The 12,254-nt window shown below is 52.5% G+C and overlaps 2 protein-coding genes across 4 annotated transcripts in view; both read right to left on the reverse strand.

Annotated features, from left to right (window-relative positions):
- Window positions 1-537: 537 nt before the first annotated feature.
- HSFX2 (heat shock transcription factor family, X-linked 2) lies at window positions 538-4,068 on the reverse strand. Its single transcript, XM_078364162.1, has 2 exons — window positions 2,161-4,068; window positions 538-1,320 (listed from the first exon to the last, which is right to left on the reverse strand). Exons 1-2 carry the CDS (start codon window positions 2,824-2,826, stop codon window positions 613-615), a joined length of 1,374 nt encoding a protein of 457 aa, XP_078220288.1. The 5' UTR covers window positions 2,827-4,068; the 3' UTR covers window positions 538-612.
- A 511-nt stretch (window positions 4,069-4,579) lies between these two features.
- The window catches only part of TMEM185A (transmembrane protein 185A), a 35,488-nt gene continuing 27,813 nt past the window's right edge, over window positions 4,580-12,254 (reverse strand). For all 3 annotated transcript variants that reach the window (XM_078364165.1, XM_002763358.7, XM_078364164.1), the window contains 4 exons: window positions 11,855-11,938; window positions 8,304-8,480; window positions 7,534-7,657; window positions 4,580-6,267 (listed from right to left, as the gene is read on the reverse strand). In XM_078364165.1, coding sequence (XP_078220291.1) covers window positions 6,023-6,267; window positions 7,534-7,657; window positions 8,304-8,480; window positions 11,855-11,938 — 630 coding nt within the window. In that variant the 3' untranslated portion in view covers window positions 4,580-6,022. The remainder of the gene's footprint in view (window positions 6,268-7,533; window positions 7,658-8,303; window positions 8,481-11,854; window positions 11,939-12,254) is intronic.

Raw genomic sequence — 12,254 nt, forward strand, 5'->3', positions numbered from 1 at the left:
AACGAAAAGGTGGGGGCGTGGTGGGGATATCAAGGAAGGAAGTAAGAAAACCCACCGGATCCAGTACAGATATAAAAGCCAAACGTAAATCCTGTCAACGATACACTAATGAGCAGCCTCTAAAGTGCAAACCCGTAGGACTCTTTGGTAGTATCTGTCACCTCCACAACTAACAAGGGCACTGTTTAACCCAGTGACAAAGCCAGACGTGATCTCTTCTCATCTGTATGTAGGTGAAGGTCCTGTCATATAAAGGCACCGCTGCGACACGGAACGGCCAGCGACACAGTGTCACTGTGAGCCCTCGGCGGGCAATGCCAGCACCCCAGTGGCTCTCAGCGGGCGGCTCCAGGTAATTTTTAATGAGGGGAGGCAGGGCGTCTGAGGGGCTTCCTGAAACCCAGCACCTGCTGCCTATCTCTGGGGCATGTTCCCAGGAAGGGGTATTACACCGAAGTCTCTACCATGCAAGCAAAAGATGTCGGAGGTGGGTACTCGACTGCAAAGAAAGAAAAAGGACGGAGACCGTGAAGACTCTTTTGTGCAGTCAGAAAATTACCCACTTCCTGACACGTTTATTGTCCAGCACATGTTCTGCGCAAATGCTCGCCTCTATGTGTGGTGGTCTGCGTCGTCTGGGTACGCCTGGAGCACATGGCTAGCTGGCATGCACTGTGACATGTGGTGGCAGTCGGGGCAATGGTGGGGCAGAGCTGGGGGATGGGGGAACATGGCCATGAAGGCAGCAGACTGTGCAGCCACAGCAGCCACTAGGGGCAAAGGCACCCAGAGACGGCAAAAGGGCGGCATGCCAGGCGCAGGGTGTCCTGTGGTCTCCAAGGCAAGGGTCCCGGGGGGCGCTGGGGGAAGGGCCACCACAGGCCCGTCGGAATTCATCTGGGTGGGAGATCCGGGGAAACAGAGGAAGGGCAGCGCCGCAGGCGCAGGGACAGCTGCCACGGGAGCCGCGTCAGCCCGGCTGCCCTCCGAGCACTCGCCGGCCGGCTGGGCCACTGGAGCGTTGTCACCCGCCACGGCGGGATGGGGCGCCGTCACAGCAGTTGCTGGTGGAGCAGAGCCACTCCTGAGTTGGCTGCTGGGACTGGCCGGGTCCTGGTGCTGTGGTGTGACCTGCTCATCCTCACTCGGAGACGTGTGATCCTGTTGCTCGGTGCCTGCTGGTGCCAGACGGGATTCCGCAGCTCCTGGCTGGCCCTCCTCCCCCTGTCTTGGTCGAGACTTGTTGCCCACTCTTCTCTTCATCCTCACGAGGAGGTGAGGGGAGTCTCTTTGAAAGTAGGGATGGAAGTAGAACTGTAACTGCGAGTCAAAGTTCAAATAAAGAAAAGGAAACTGCAAGTCACAAGGATGGACGGCAACCACCAAGCACCTACGGCCCTGTGCAAGAGAACTCTGCTGGCTCAGGAGGCCCTTCTGGAAAACGTCCTAGTCCCCAAAAGAAGCTGGGGACTCGTGTTCACATCGTCAAGGTTTACCAATTTGTGACGGGCATTTCCATCTGGGAAGAAGCCTCAAAATGGCAAATTAGGGTGTCCACGGCCAGCGGAAAGGGTCTTCGAAGTTGCAGACCGGGAGGGAAGAAGATTCTGGGCCTCCCGCAGGCAATGTCAGCTGGCAACAGAAGGCACCCCAGCTGGGCTGGAGTACCCGGGCACTGACTCTTCCACACCAGGGGGCCACCTACCAAGGGCAGCAGGAGCCTGGGCACCCTCTGTGACGGGCGCCCTTCAGCGCTTCAGCTTGGGCACTTCTCCAGACACCAGCCAGGGGGATAGTGGTACAAATACCAGACTCCCTGACGCCTGCTCACTTCACAGGGTAAAGTGCTGTGGAGTCAGGGGAGCACAGCAACCACCAGATGACACGACTGGCCCCGGGTAGGGGGACATGCAGATATGGCTACTTAGCACCTGTGATATTTTATCCACTCGAGAGGGGCTGGCACCATCCTCGGCCCTCTGCCCACATTCACTCTTGGGTCATGTCACCTCCACCCAGCAGGGGACACAGGACCACAGTGATGGCCCCACACACCCCGCCCGAGGTCACCCACTTCCCAGGAGGCAGTCCTGGGACTTCCACCCACACAGGCCCCAGAGCCCACCGACTTAGCCCCTCCAGAGGCTTGTCGTTCATTACCTTGTTCAAGATGGAGACTGGCTGCTGTGCCGTGAAGATACCGGTGAGGGTCCTGAAAGTGCGTTGATGCAGTTTTCGGAAGCCATACAAGTTCAGCTGGCGAACGAAGCTCCTTAGCAAGTCCGTGGCAAAAATTTTGTCCGGGATGTCCCTTTCGAGAATCTCCGTTTGAAAGAGTTTTTGATTGATCCCTAGACAAGTCCCACTGTCATGCCACCAGATGGAAGAAAACTGATTGCTGTTGACCAGTCTCCACAGTTTCTGTGGAAAGGGGAGGGAGAGGAGATTATCTTCTCCCTGGGGCGAGACGTCACCTCCGGGGCGTGGCCTTCTCAAGGAAGCCTCCTCGGCCAGAGACTGGAAAGCCATTTCTTCCATCAGCATCCTCAAGTCAGGGCTCCCGGGGGACACCGGGTAGTCCCAGGCTGGGGAAGGATCCGCTGAGTGATGGTAGATCTCCGAGTCCAATCGGGGACGAAAAGGCACCCTTTCCGAGCTGTGTCCCTGTCCCCTCGGATTCCTTTCTTCGGAGTGAGCCATACTCAATGAAGACCTGTCCTCCATCTGGCAAACATGGTAGTGCAGTGTGGCCAGCGGCACCCCTTGGGAGTCAGGCAGCCAGCCCCAGGACATCACAAAGGGGCTCAGACTGCCTGGGGGTGACATCACCACATGCCCAGCAAGTTACCTAATAAAGGGCCAAGGCAGACAAGTAGCTGCCCGTCTGCATGTGCAGATTCTGGTCCTCACAGTCATCTCAATGGGAAAGAGGACACCAGAGCACAGGAGTGTCGAGGGGCCCTGCCACACCTTATGTGCAGACCTGGAGCGGTCCCCTTGTCCTAGAGCTCCTGGGGCCAGGCAGAACCACAGCAAAGCCCTGACTCAGGAAGGTCAGAGCTCACCATGTGAGTCATGGGACCACAGACCCCAGCACATGACTGACACGTTGAAGCACAGAACCAAGGGTACGACGGTGCCCATGGGCCAGGCTGTAGCCACGCCGCCCTTTCCACCCTGTCCTAGCCAGAGGCAGCGATGTGCTCCATAAAGGTCCTCCGAACACACCCACACTGTCAGTCCCCAGGATGCAGATGGCCGATGGCCACTTAGGCAAATGGCTTAGCTGACTGTCCCACCACCCACTGCTGCCGCGCAGTCCGGTAGGCAGCTGGAGGTGGACTTCTTCCTGCTTTTCCTCGGCCTGCACGTGTACTCCCACCAAGCAGAGACACCCTTCTACACCCCGGGTCTTTGTAGTCACATCGTGGCAGGGCATGTGGCTGTTGGCCTTCGAGCATGTGTCATTTTCCTTGGCCAGTGTCTCCAGAGAAATGCACATGGGTTTGTGCCCAGCGGTCCCCCTCTGCAACAGTGGTTCCTTTGGGATGTGACGCTAGGAGGTCACGAGAGAGGCGTCCATCCGAAGCAGCGTCTGTGTAACACACTGTCCACACACACAGGGCCACCCCTCCACAGACTCCCTTCACTCGATTGTGGGCACAGAGCTCAGTGATCTTCCAGAGACTGTCACTAACCGGTGATGCCTCCACACTTGAGACATCCTGACCCCAGGGCCCGACGCTCTGGCTCAGGGGATGACAGTGAGGGTTCTGCAGGCAGACTGCCAATGCTGGTGTCTCGGCCTGGCCGCTGCCGAGCTGTGTGACTTGGGCATGTCATCACTTAACCTCGCTCAGCCTCCATTTCCTCCCGGGGATAAGAGTAGTAGCACCTGCTTCCCGGGGCTGTGAGGATCCTGTGGGCCGCATAGGAGCTAGCAAGGCACCCAGCAGTTGGATCGCAGCTACTGTTGTCACTTCAATAGGCATTTTCTTGAATAGCAAGTCCGAAATCTCATGAGCCTACAGCAGAATCCACCTGTGGCCTCTGGCTGCCTACAGGACTGAAAACCCTTCCGGCCTCAGCAACGGGTGGATTTCCTTGTCAGCTGCCACAAGTCATGAGCTGAACTCCACTTGAGTTTCAGTTCGCGTAGAAGCCTAGAGTCAGAAATCGCAGAGCCTTTTGTTGCAGTGTGAGCAGTCCTCAGCTGTTGACATGACTGGGCAGCAAACAAACAAGGACCGGGAGCAGTATAAGGACAGTGTCTGCTGCAGACTGTCTCTTAGCACCCGAGGAACACTCCAGAAAGCCTCCTAAGTGGTAACAATTGTGGCACTGCATAGCCCAGCCAAGAGTGGCAGCTCCGTGGCGTCCCCTCCTTCCTCCCTCCACCCCATATTCCCCTGAGAGCTGCGCACTGAAGGAGGACTCATTCTAAAGGCTGTGCCCCTGCAGTCGCCAGCCTCGCTCGGCTGCCTGTGCCAGATGGAGAGTTGCTTCCTCTGAGACTGGCTGAGAGGACCATCCCAGTTTCCTGGGCCATCCAGCAAATAAGATACAGATCGTGCACGTGTAAAATGAGGAGCCGGTTTATTGAACAGCTTAAGAGAGCAAAACTACTGGCTTTAGCTGCATTTTTTACACACTGAGCTGGAAGGGCTAAACCATCCCGTTCCCCCATACCCCAAAGAGAATAGGCTTGCTGGACGCCAGTGCCAGGGGCGGAGTTGTTTGCAGCGGACTTGAATTCAGCCCCATGTAGGCCGGTGAGCAGTCGCCTGCACTGAAACGCCACACTCTTCTCCTGGGTGAGAAGATCAATGCTCTTTTTTAGCCTCTTCTCAGCGAACAACCTATTTGTTTTCAGGCAGGACGACGTTAAACTTGCAACCTCTGATGCATGGAGGAAGCTGCAGCGCTTGAAGAAACTGCACGCACACGTGAAACCACCGTGCCTACCGCAAAGCCTTCTTCTCGCTGGCAGGAGGGAAGCTTGAGACTTCCCCACGCACAGACGTTACCCGCGTGGCCGTTTCTGCCCTCGGCAACATTCTCCAGCGCTCTGGCTTCAAGTCGCGCTTGTTGGGTTTTCGGCTAGCCACTACTCTGAGAACGTCAGAAGCAGCATGGAGCATCTCCGGCTTGGCGTTGCTGTCCTGGCAGTAGCAGCTACTGCGTACCTGCATGAGTTCCAGGGCAGAAGTGGCAATGTCCTGTGGGAGTGTGGCACCCCGCTGGGGCGGGACGGGTGTGCCAAGGGCGTCCACTTTTGCAGCAGAAGGCATCTGCCTGCAGCACAAGCTTGTAAAAAAGATACTCTAACAGAATGTGCTGTACAGAACTAGGGGTTAACACCGCATATCACGATGCTAACATATTTCTATAAATACTCTGCATACAGGCATGGAGTCACTCCCGTAAAAAGGGCTCATCGGTGAGGCTATGAAAAACTGCTCTCAGCATGCCCAAAGAGAAACTACTTCCACAGTAGGAACAGAAGAAAGGACTGTGCCGTGCCTAAACTCGTGGTGCGTCAGAGACATGGTTCCAGTTCCTACTGACTACGCCAGCCCTGACCGACCGGGGAGTGCTGAGTGCACTGCGGGAGGAGCTCAGCCCTGTGGAGAAAGGCATTTCTGAACAATGCTTTTCATTGGGATTTCAGCACCGTGTAAACAGACGTTCCTTCTGAGGGCCTGGTGAGCAGCCATTCCCCGGTGGGTGCCACGGGGAAGAGGAGCACCTGGAGCCCCTCCCAGACGGACGGAAATCCCGCGCCTGTTCTCACACCCTACCCGGCGTCCACATCGGCTGGCACACGCCCCTGTCACCTGCCACTTCCGCATCCCGTCGTGGTGAGTGGCTGACAGGCGCTGGATGCAAACAAGGCATGAGATGGACGTACCTGGAGACCCAGCTCCAGTTCTGGTTCTGCTTTGCGGGGTGAACGAGGGGGCAGAGGAAGGTGGAGAGAGCACATCTCAGTCCACTTAAGCTCTGTCCCCGGAAGCGGCATCTAATCCGGCATTTCGATATTTAATTTGGGAGGTGGGAGCACGTACTTCCCAGGGCTCTGGGTAATGACCACCCTGGCCTTCTTTCGAAACATGGGAGCGATTTTAGGAGGCTCCGGAACTGGGGTCTCTTCGGTTTCTTCACTATCTTCATGGTGGAGATCGTACGAAATGTTTCCGTATTCTCGTAGAAATGGGAAGATTTCAAGCAGAAACTGACAGAAATCTTTGCGAATACCAAACCACCCTGAAAAATAAGAATGTTTTGTTTCACACACTAGGCTCAACTGACCTTCCCGTTACCTTTCTTTCCATAACAGGAAGTTTCACTCCCTAAGCAACGTTGTCACACACTTTATCCAGACGCCTGAGTCACGAAGCCCGAACAGGGCGTGAGTACCCGAAATGAAGGAGAAGAACAAACCCTAGCGCCGTAGTTCTCTGAGTGGGGCTCCCCGACCAGCAGGGACAGCGTCCCTGGTGCCTTGTTAGGGATGCCATTCTCGGGCCTCAGCCCAGACCGCTCTCTGGAAACTGTGAGTCGGGCTAGGGTGGGCTCCAGAGGTACCCTTTTCCTGACCCTTTTGGGATTCTGCTGGGTGCCCAAGTTTGAGAACCACTGCTCCAGTGCGTCTCGAAACACCTGTGGTGCGTAGGCCCTGGTGTCTTCCACTAATCTTGTCCACCCAGGAAAAACTCATGGATGACAGTGCCATCCAAGCAAAGGGTTTCCGTCACCCTCTAGATTCCGCCAGGCTGGCAGTCATGCGTGGATCCTGGCAAGGAGGGGGCCTGAACTCATGGAGCCACCTTAAAGCCACTTGCCCGGTCCCACTCTTCGGTGCAGGCCCTCCCTGCTCCCGGGAGGGCAGAGGCACAAGCAGCAAGCATAGCCTGGGCTGCTGGGCTGCAGTGAGGCCCTGCCTCCAACCCCACTGGCTTTTGGAAGGCCAGTGCTCTGGGCTTCCATGCCATGGAGCTCACAGCCTCACCAGGAAGGCACCCTCTGCAGAGATCATTTTGGAAGTGTCTGCCTCAGCAAGCAGGTGGAAGGGAAGAGAGAGCTAGCAAGGCACGAGAGACAAGACTCGGGTGATGGCAGCAAGGACACTGGGGAGGCAGAGGGGCCAACTCGGAGCTAGGCTGGATCCCAGGGTTTGGGTGGGAGATGTGGATTTCCCATCAAACCCTCACGGGCCTGGGAAGAATCTATCTTGATCCCTAGTTTGCAGAGGAGGGAATAGGCTCTCTGAGAGGTTGCCTGCCTTGTCTGGTCCTACCTATTGGCAGCGTGCACTGCGAGAAAAGTCCCGGTGCAGGCCAGTAGAACACCAGGGTGATGGCGTGCCCTGCCCTCGGAAGGTCCCAGAACTTCCTCAGCCCTCGCTTCCCACACAAGCTTCTAATTTGGGACCCTAGGGGACTCATCCCTTCCTAGAGACCGCTATCTCCCACCTACCCGCGGTCCCACCCCAGACACACCCCAAGGACTTCTGAAAGGCTGAGTACATACAGTGGTTTCCTCCTTTCTGTCCAAATGTGGTTGCCATCAGCGTGATCAACGAGAGCCAAAGGGGGATGAAAATCGGGATGCAGGAGAAGGCGTTGTGGCCATCCAGTTTGTGAACCAGCAGAATCTAAAGAAAGAGACGCAGTCAAGGCCCTGTGGACGCCAGCACCAAGAACCCACAGAGGAGGAAGCCAGACCTCATTAGGCAGCTCCCCTCCCCCGACCCGCCTCGCAGGGCCCCACCGCAGTGAGCTGTCAGAAGAGGGAATGTCAGCACCACAGGAAAAGGCAGAAAAGCACCTATCCTTGGGGAATGCTCTAAATGAGCAAAATTTTATGTCCCTCTTCAGAGCTCAGCAAAAGCGCATCCACTTGAAAAGCTCCCGATACCAGCAGTTTTATGGCAAACTCCTCCCGATGTTTGTTCTACGGAGTCAACAGCTCCCATTCTAGAATTCTCCACACGACTCCAATACACAAATCCGACATCCACCTCTCCTTTTCCAAAAGTGGAAACTGGAGCCTTACAGAGGCAGCATGGCTCAAAAGGTGCACTCTTCTCCCTGCCAGCCCCACGCGCTCTCCCCAAGAGAAAGGAAGGATGTTCTCCTTTCACTAAAGCTCCCTCCCAGAGATGGCCCTGTTCTCTCCCCACTCCTGGAGTCGGCTCACTGTGAGCTCGAGGGACAGAGGCTGCCTTTCTAGGGGTGCAGGATCCTGTCAGGGGAAGCGTGAGCTCCAGGGGCCGAAGAGGCTTCCCGCGGAATGCTTACCTCAAACGTAAGAAGAGGCACCACGATGGTCATCCAGCTCAGGGCCATGGTTATGTGTGTCCTGCGCTGCTCGGCAATCACATCCATAGAGCGCAAGAACAAGACGGACCACACGATGTAGTAGAGGACCACCAGGCACAGAAAGGACATGAGAATCCACAGCGGGACACACACAACCTGGGGGGAGGGCGAGAGAAGAAGTCTCTTTAGCACGCCCGTCCCGGCCTCTGATGGAAGGCATCTTTGGCACCTCTCCAGTTAAGACGGTCCCACCCGCAAGCTGAGTAAGGGCCGTTCCCCCTCCCAGGCCTGCTGCCAGGACCACGCGGGACAGAAAAGGTATGGTGTGCCCACTGTAGGGCTTGCCGCCACCAGGGGACACAAACGCTCAGTGGCTGACATCAGTCCCCCTTCCTTTGAGTGACAAGACAGTCCGGCATCTGGCTCCGCAGCCTCTGCTCTTCCAGAGGCTTGCCCTCCCACACTCACTCAGGCTCCCCCAGGCCCCGCTGGCATCACAGCTTCCCAGGGAACGGGACACCGCTGTCACCCTGTGCACACATACAAGATCTCACCCCAACAGACTCTCTTCACCGGCAACCTTCCCACAACCTGCTGGGGGTACTTTGGCAACACAAACGGGAACGGGCTCCCCAGAAAGTGTGGCTGCCTGGGCTCCTCAGGGCCCGTACCCTCACCCCTACCAAGTTGGGTGGGGAACTTGGCAGGTTGACGCTGGATACGTAACGCTGCCGGGTCCCCGCCTCCACGGCAAGGGTGCATTCCGAATATGTTGCTGGTCGTACCAGGTGGTAGGCCTTGTGTCATCCACACGCAGGCCCAGAAGATGAGTTCTGGGAGCGTCACTTGGCCAGGCTCCCCTGTGACACGTCTCCGCCCTCCTGTCCAGTCCCCTGGGATGACACTTCTCCCTTCTTCCTTCTTCTTTTATTAATTATCTAACATACAGTAGGAGAAGTGACTGCCTTCCTTTGGTGTGGTGATCCCTGAGTCTTCACGCAAGTGTAGATTCGCACAGCCACAGGCAGGAGGCAGAAGAGGTCTGTCACCCTGTAAAACTCTCTCATGCTGTCCCTTCACTGTCACACCGTCCCACCCTTAGCCCCGGCAACCACTGATCTGTTCTCCGTCACTGTCCTTTTTTCCCTGCTGGAACTTTATGTAGATGGCATCGCAAGGCAAGTAGCCCGTTGAGACTGGCTTCCTGTCATTAACATAATGTCTCTGAGATTCATCCAACTTGTTCCCTGCATCCACAGGTGGACCCTCTCGTTGCTGAGTGGTATTCCACTGTACGCATGCCTACAGTTGGCTTATGCGACCGTCTGCTGAGGGTGGTTTCCGGCCCTTGGCTATCACTAACAAGGCCACTGCAAACACTAGAGTGTGGGTTTCTACCTGGCTGTGCCCTTTCACTTCTCTAGGATAAATACCTAGGAATGGGGCAGCCGGCTCCCAGGGCGAGTGCACCTTTAATGCATCAGAAACTGCCAAACCATTTTCCACAGTGCCTGTACCGTTCTCCCTTCCCGCCAGTAATGTCGGAGTGTCCCAGCTCCTCTGCATCCTCCCGGGCACGTGGCTCTGTAGTCGCTGTTGAGTTTCGCCATTCGGAAGCCATGTGTTTTGGGCTCTCCTCCCGGTTGTAGTTTGCCTTCCCCAACGGGTAATGATGTTGCACATCTTTTCCTGTGTTTTCTCACCATGCTCATATCCCATTTGCAAATTGTCAAGTCTTTTGCCAATTTTTAAATTAGGTGGTTCCTTTTGCATTTTTGAGTTTTTAAGAGTTCTCTGTACGTTCTGGGTGCAAGTCAATGTTTCGATGTGTGCTTTGCAAATATTTTCTCCATCTGTTGTCTGTCTTCATTTCAGTTTGGAGGAAGTCCACATGTATACTTTCTCATATGGACCATATTATCAGTGCCATTTCTAAGACTCTTTGCCTAACTGCAAGTCCCAAAGATTGTGTCCTATTTTTTTCCTAAGAATTTTACATTTTCTTTTAGTTCTAGATTTGAGTTGGCATAGGAATTTTACTCCTCTTGACCAGCTTGCAGTTGCTGATTTTAGGCTTTGCTGCAGAGTCTATGCACAGCCTTTCTTCCCCCTTCCCCCTTCTGTGATGATATTCTCCTTTTTACTGAAGTTCCCTTCATGGGTTAAATGTTAGATCTCAATAGCCTTACTTGTTCTCTCTTGCTCACTATGGGAAAAATATACTCAGACTGCTTCATTCACTGGGACCTACACAGGATTAAGGGTAGAAAAAAATCTGTCTTCTCATTTGTGGAAAGCATTAAAAATTACTAATCATTTGACATTTTCTTATACTAAAAATTTGGTCTTTTTTGGATCTGTTTCCTCCATATAACAACAGAAACAGTTTTGAACCAAACGACATTTTTGATTATGAATGTTTTATCAAACACTTTGGGCAGAAGTGATTAATCTCATCTTTAAGTATGGAGTGTATTTAGCTTCCCTTCATTTCTTCTCTGCTCCCTATTTTTTACTATACTTTTTACTTTTTAAAGGTAACTATATTTAATACATAAAATATCTTGTATATAAAGTATACATCAAACAAAAAAAGAATTAAAACAGAAACAAAAACACTAGCATGACTTTACGTCCCAGTGGCAATGGAACTCTTCTGCCTTTGGTCTCAATCTTTTATTCCATGCATTTAATAGTGGAAACTATACTGTGTTATCTAATTTCTACCTTGCCATTTATCTTTCTATCTCTCCATCCATCTACCCATTTATTCACAGTTAATTTCAACCAAATGCCCAATAACTGAAGTCACAGTTTAGAAATATGACGTAGATGCCACCACCAGTAAGAGAGTAAATGGGCATGGCATTTTGTGTTTTGTTTTGCTGTTGTTTTCTTTTCTGAGACAGGGTCTCACTACATTGCACAGGCTGGCCTCAAACTCCTAAGCTCAAGTGATCCACTCACCTTGGCCTCCCAAAGTATAGCTTTTGCAAAAGCAAGTTGGCACTGCAGTATATGTATATAGGAATCTCAAACAGTTCCCAATCTCTAGCCCAGTAACACTACTTCTGGATTATTTCTTAATAAAACAACCAAAAAAAAAAGGCAAAGATTTTAATGCATAAACATGTATACTGCAGCATGATTTAAAATCATTCAACACTGGCAACAATGGAAATGTGGTATTTTAGAACTAAGAGGATGGTTTGATACACGCACCTTAAGAATATTCTGCATCAATTAAACTTTAGAATTATATTTATAAAGACCTTTTATTAACATTAAATGTTTATGATACAACATTAAAACAAAAAAATCAGGATACAAAATGATACACATAATTATATTCCAACTGTTTGTATAAACATGGACATAAAAAACACTAATCATGTTATCTCCACATGGTGGGATTATGGGTGATTATTAAGCTATTACTTCTGCTTGTCTGTCTTTTCCAAGCTTTCTACAGTGGGTATGAATTACTCTTATAATAAAAAAGAAGTTTAAGGATTTTAAAAGTTACATACAAGCCAGGGCCAGTGGATGATCTTGTCCAGTCTTAAGGCAATGAATATAAACTGGAGAATGTTGACAGAACACAGGATTTCTAACTAAAAATGAAGAGAAGAATCAGTTAAACAAAGTATAATTTGCATTTAATACTGCAATAATTTGATTAACACACTAAAAGACAATACACATTATAATACAGTGTAACTTGTATAATATGATGTTACAATGGAAACTCCTAATTTTTGGTGCCAGATGGGCACAGCAATACTAAAGCAAGGGGAACTATGGCTCCGCCTGCTGCCTTGTCCCTCTGCAGTCTTGCCCTTTCTGGCCCGAGGCCTGAGAACAGATGAGAACCTTGTTTCCAGATTCACTGGAAACACAGGCTGTGCCATAGACCACTAAGCTTCCTTC

The sequence above is a fragment of the Callithrix jacchus genome, chromosome X, assembly GCF_049354715.1.
Source record: "Callithrix jacchus isolate 240 chromosome X, calJac240_pri, whole genome shotgun sequence".
NCBI lineage: Eukaryota > Metazoa > Chordata > Mammalia > Primates > Cebidae > Callithrix > Callithrix jacchus.

Bases quoted from the DNA above. Each gene is read 5' to 3' on its own strand.
- HSFX2 (XM_078364162.1), bottom strand. From the start codon at position 2,826: ATGTCACCCCCAGGCAGTCTGAGCCCCTTTGTGATGTCCTGGGGCTGG. The intron at 1,321-2,160 runs GTAATGAACGAC...TTTGACTCGCAG, and splicing joins CAGTCTCCATCTTGAACAAG to TTACAGTTCTACTTCCATCC.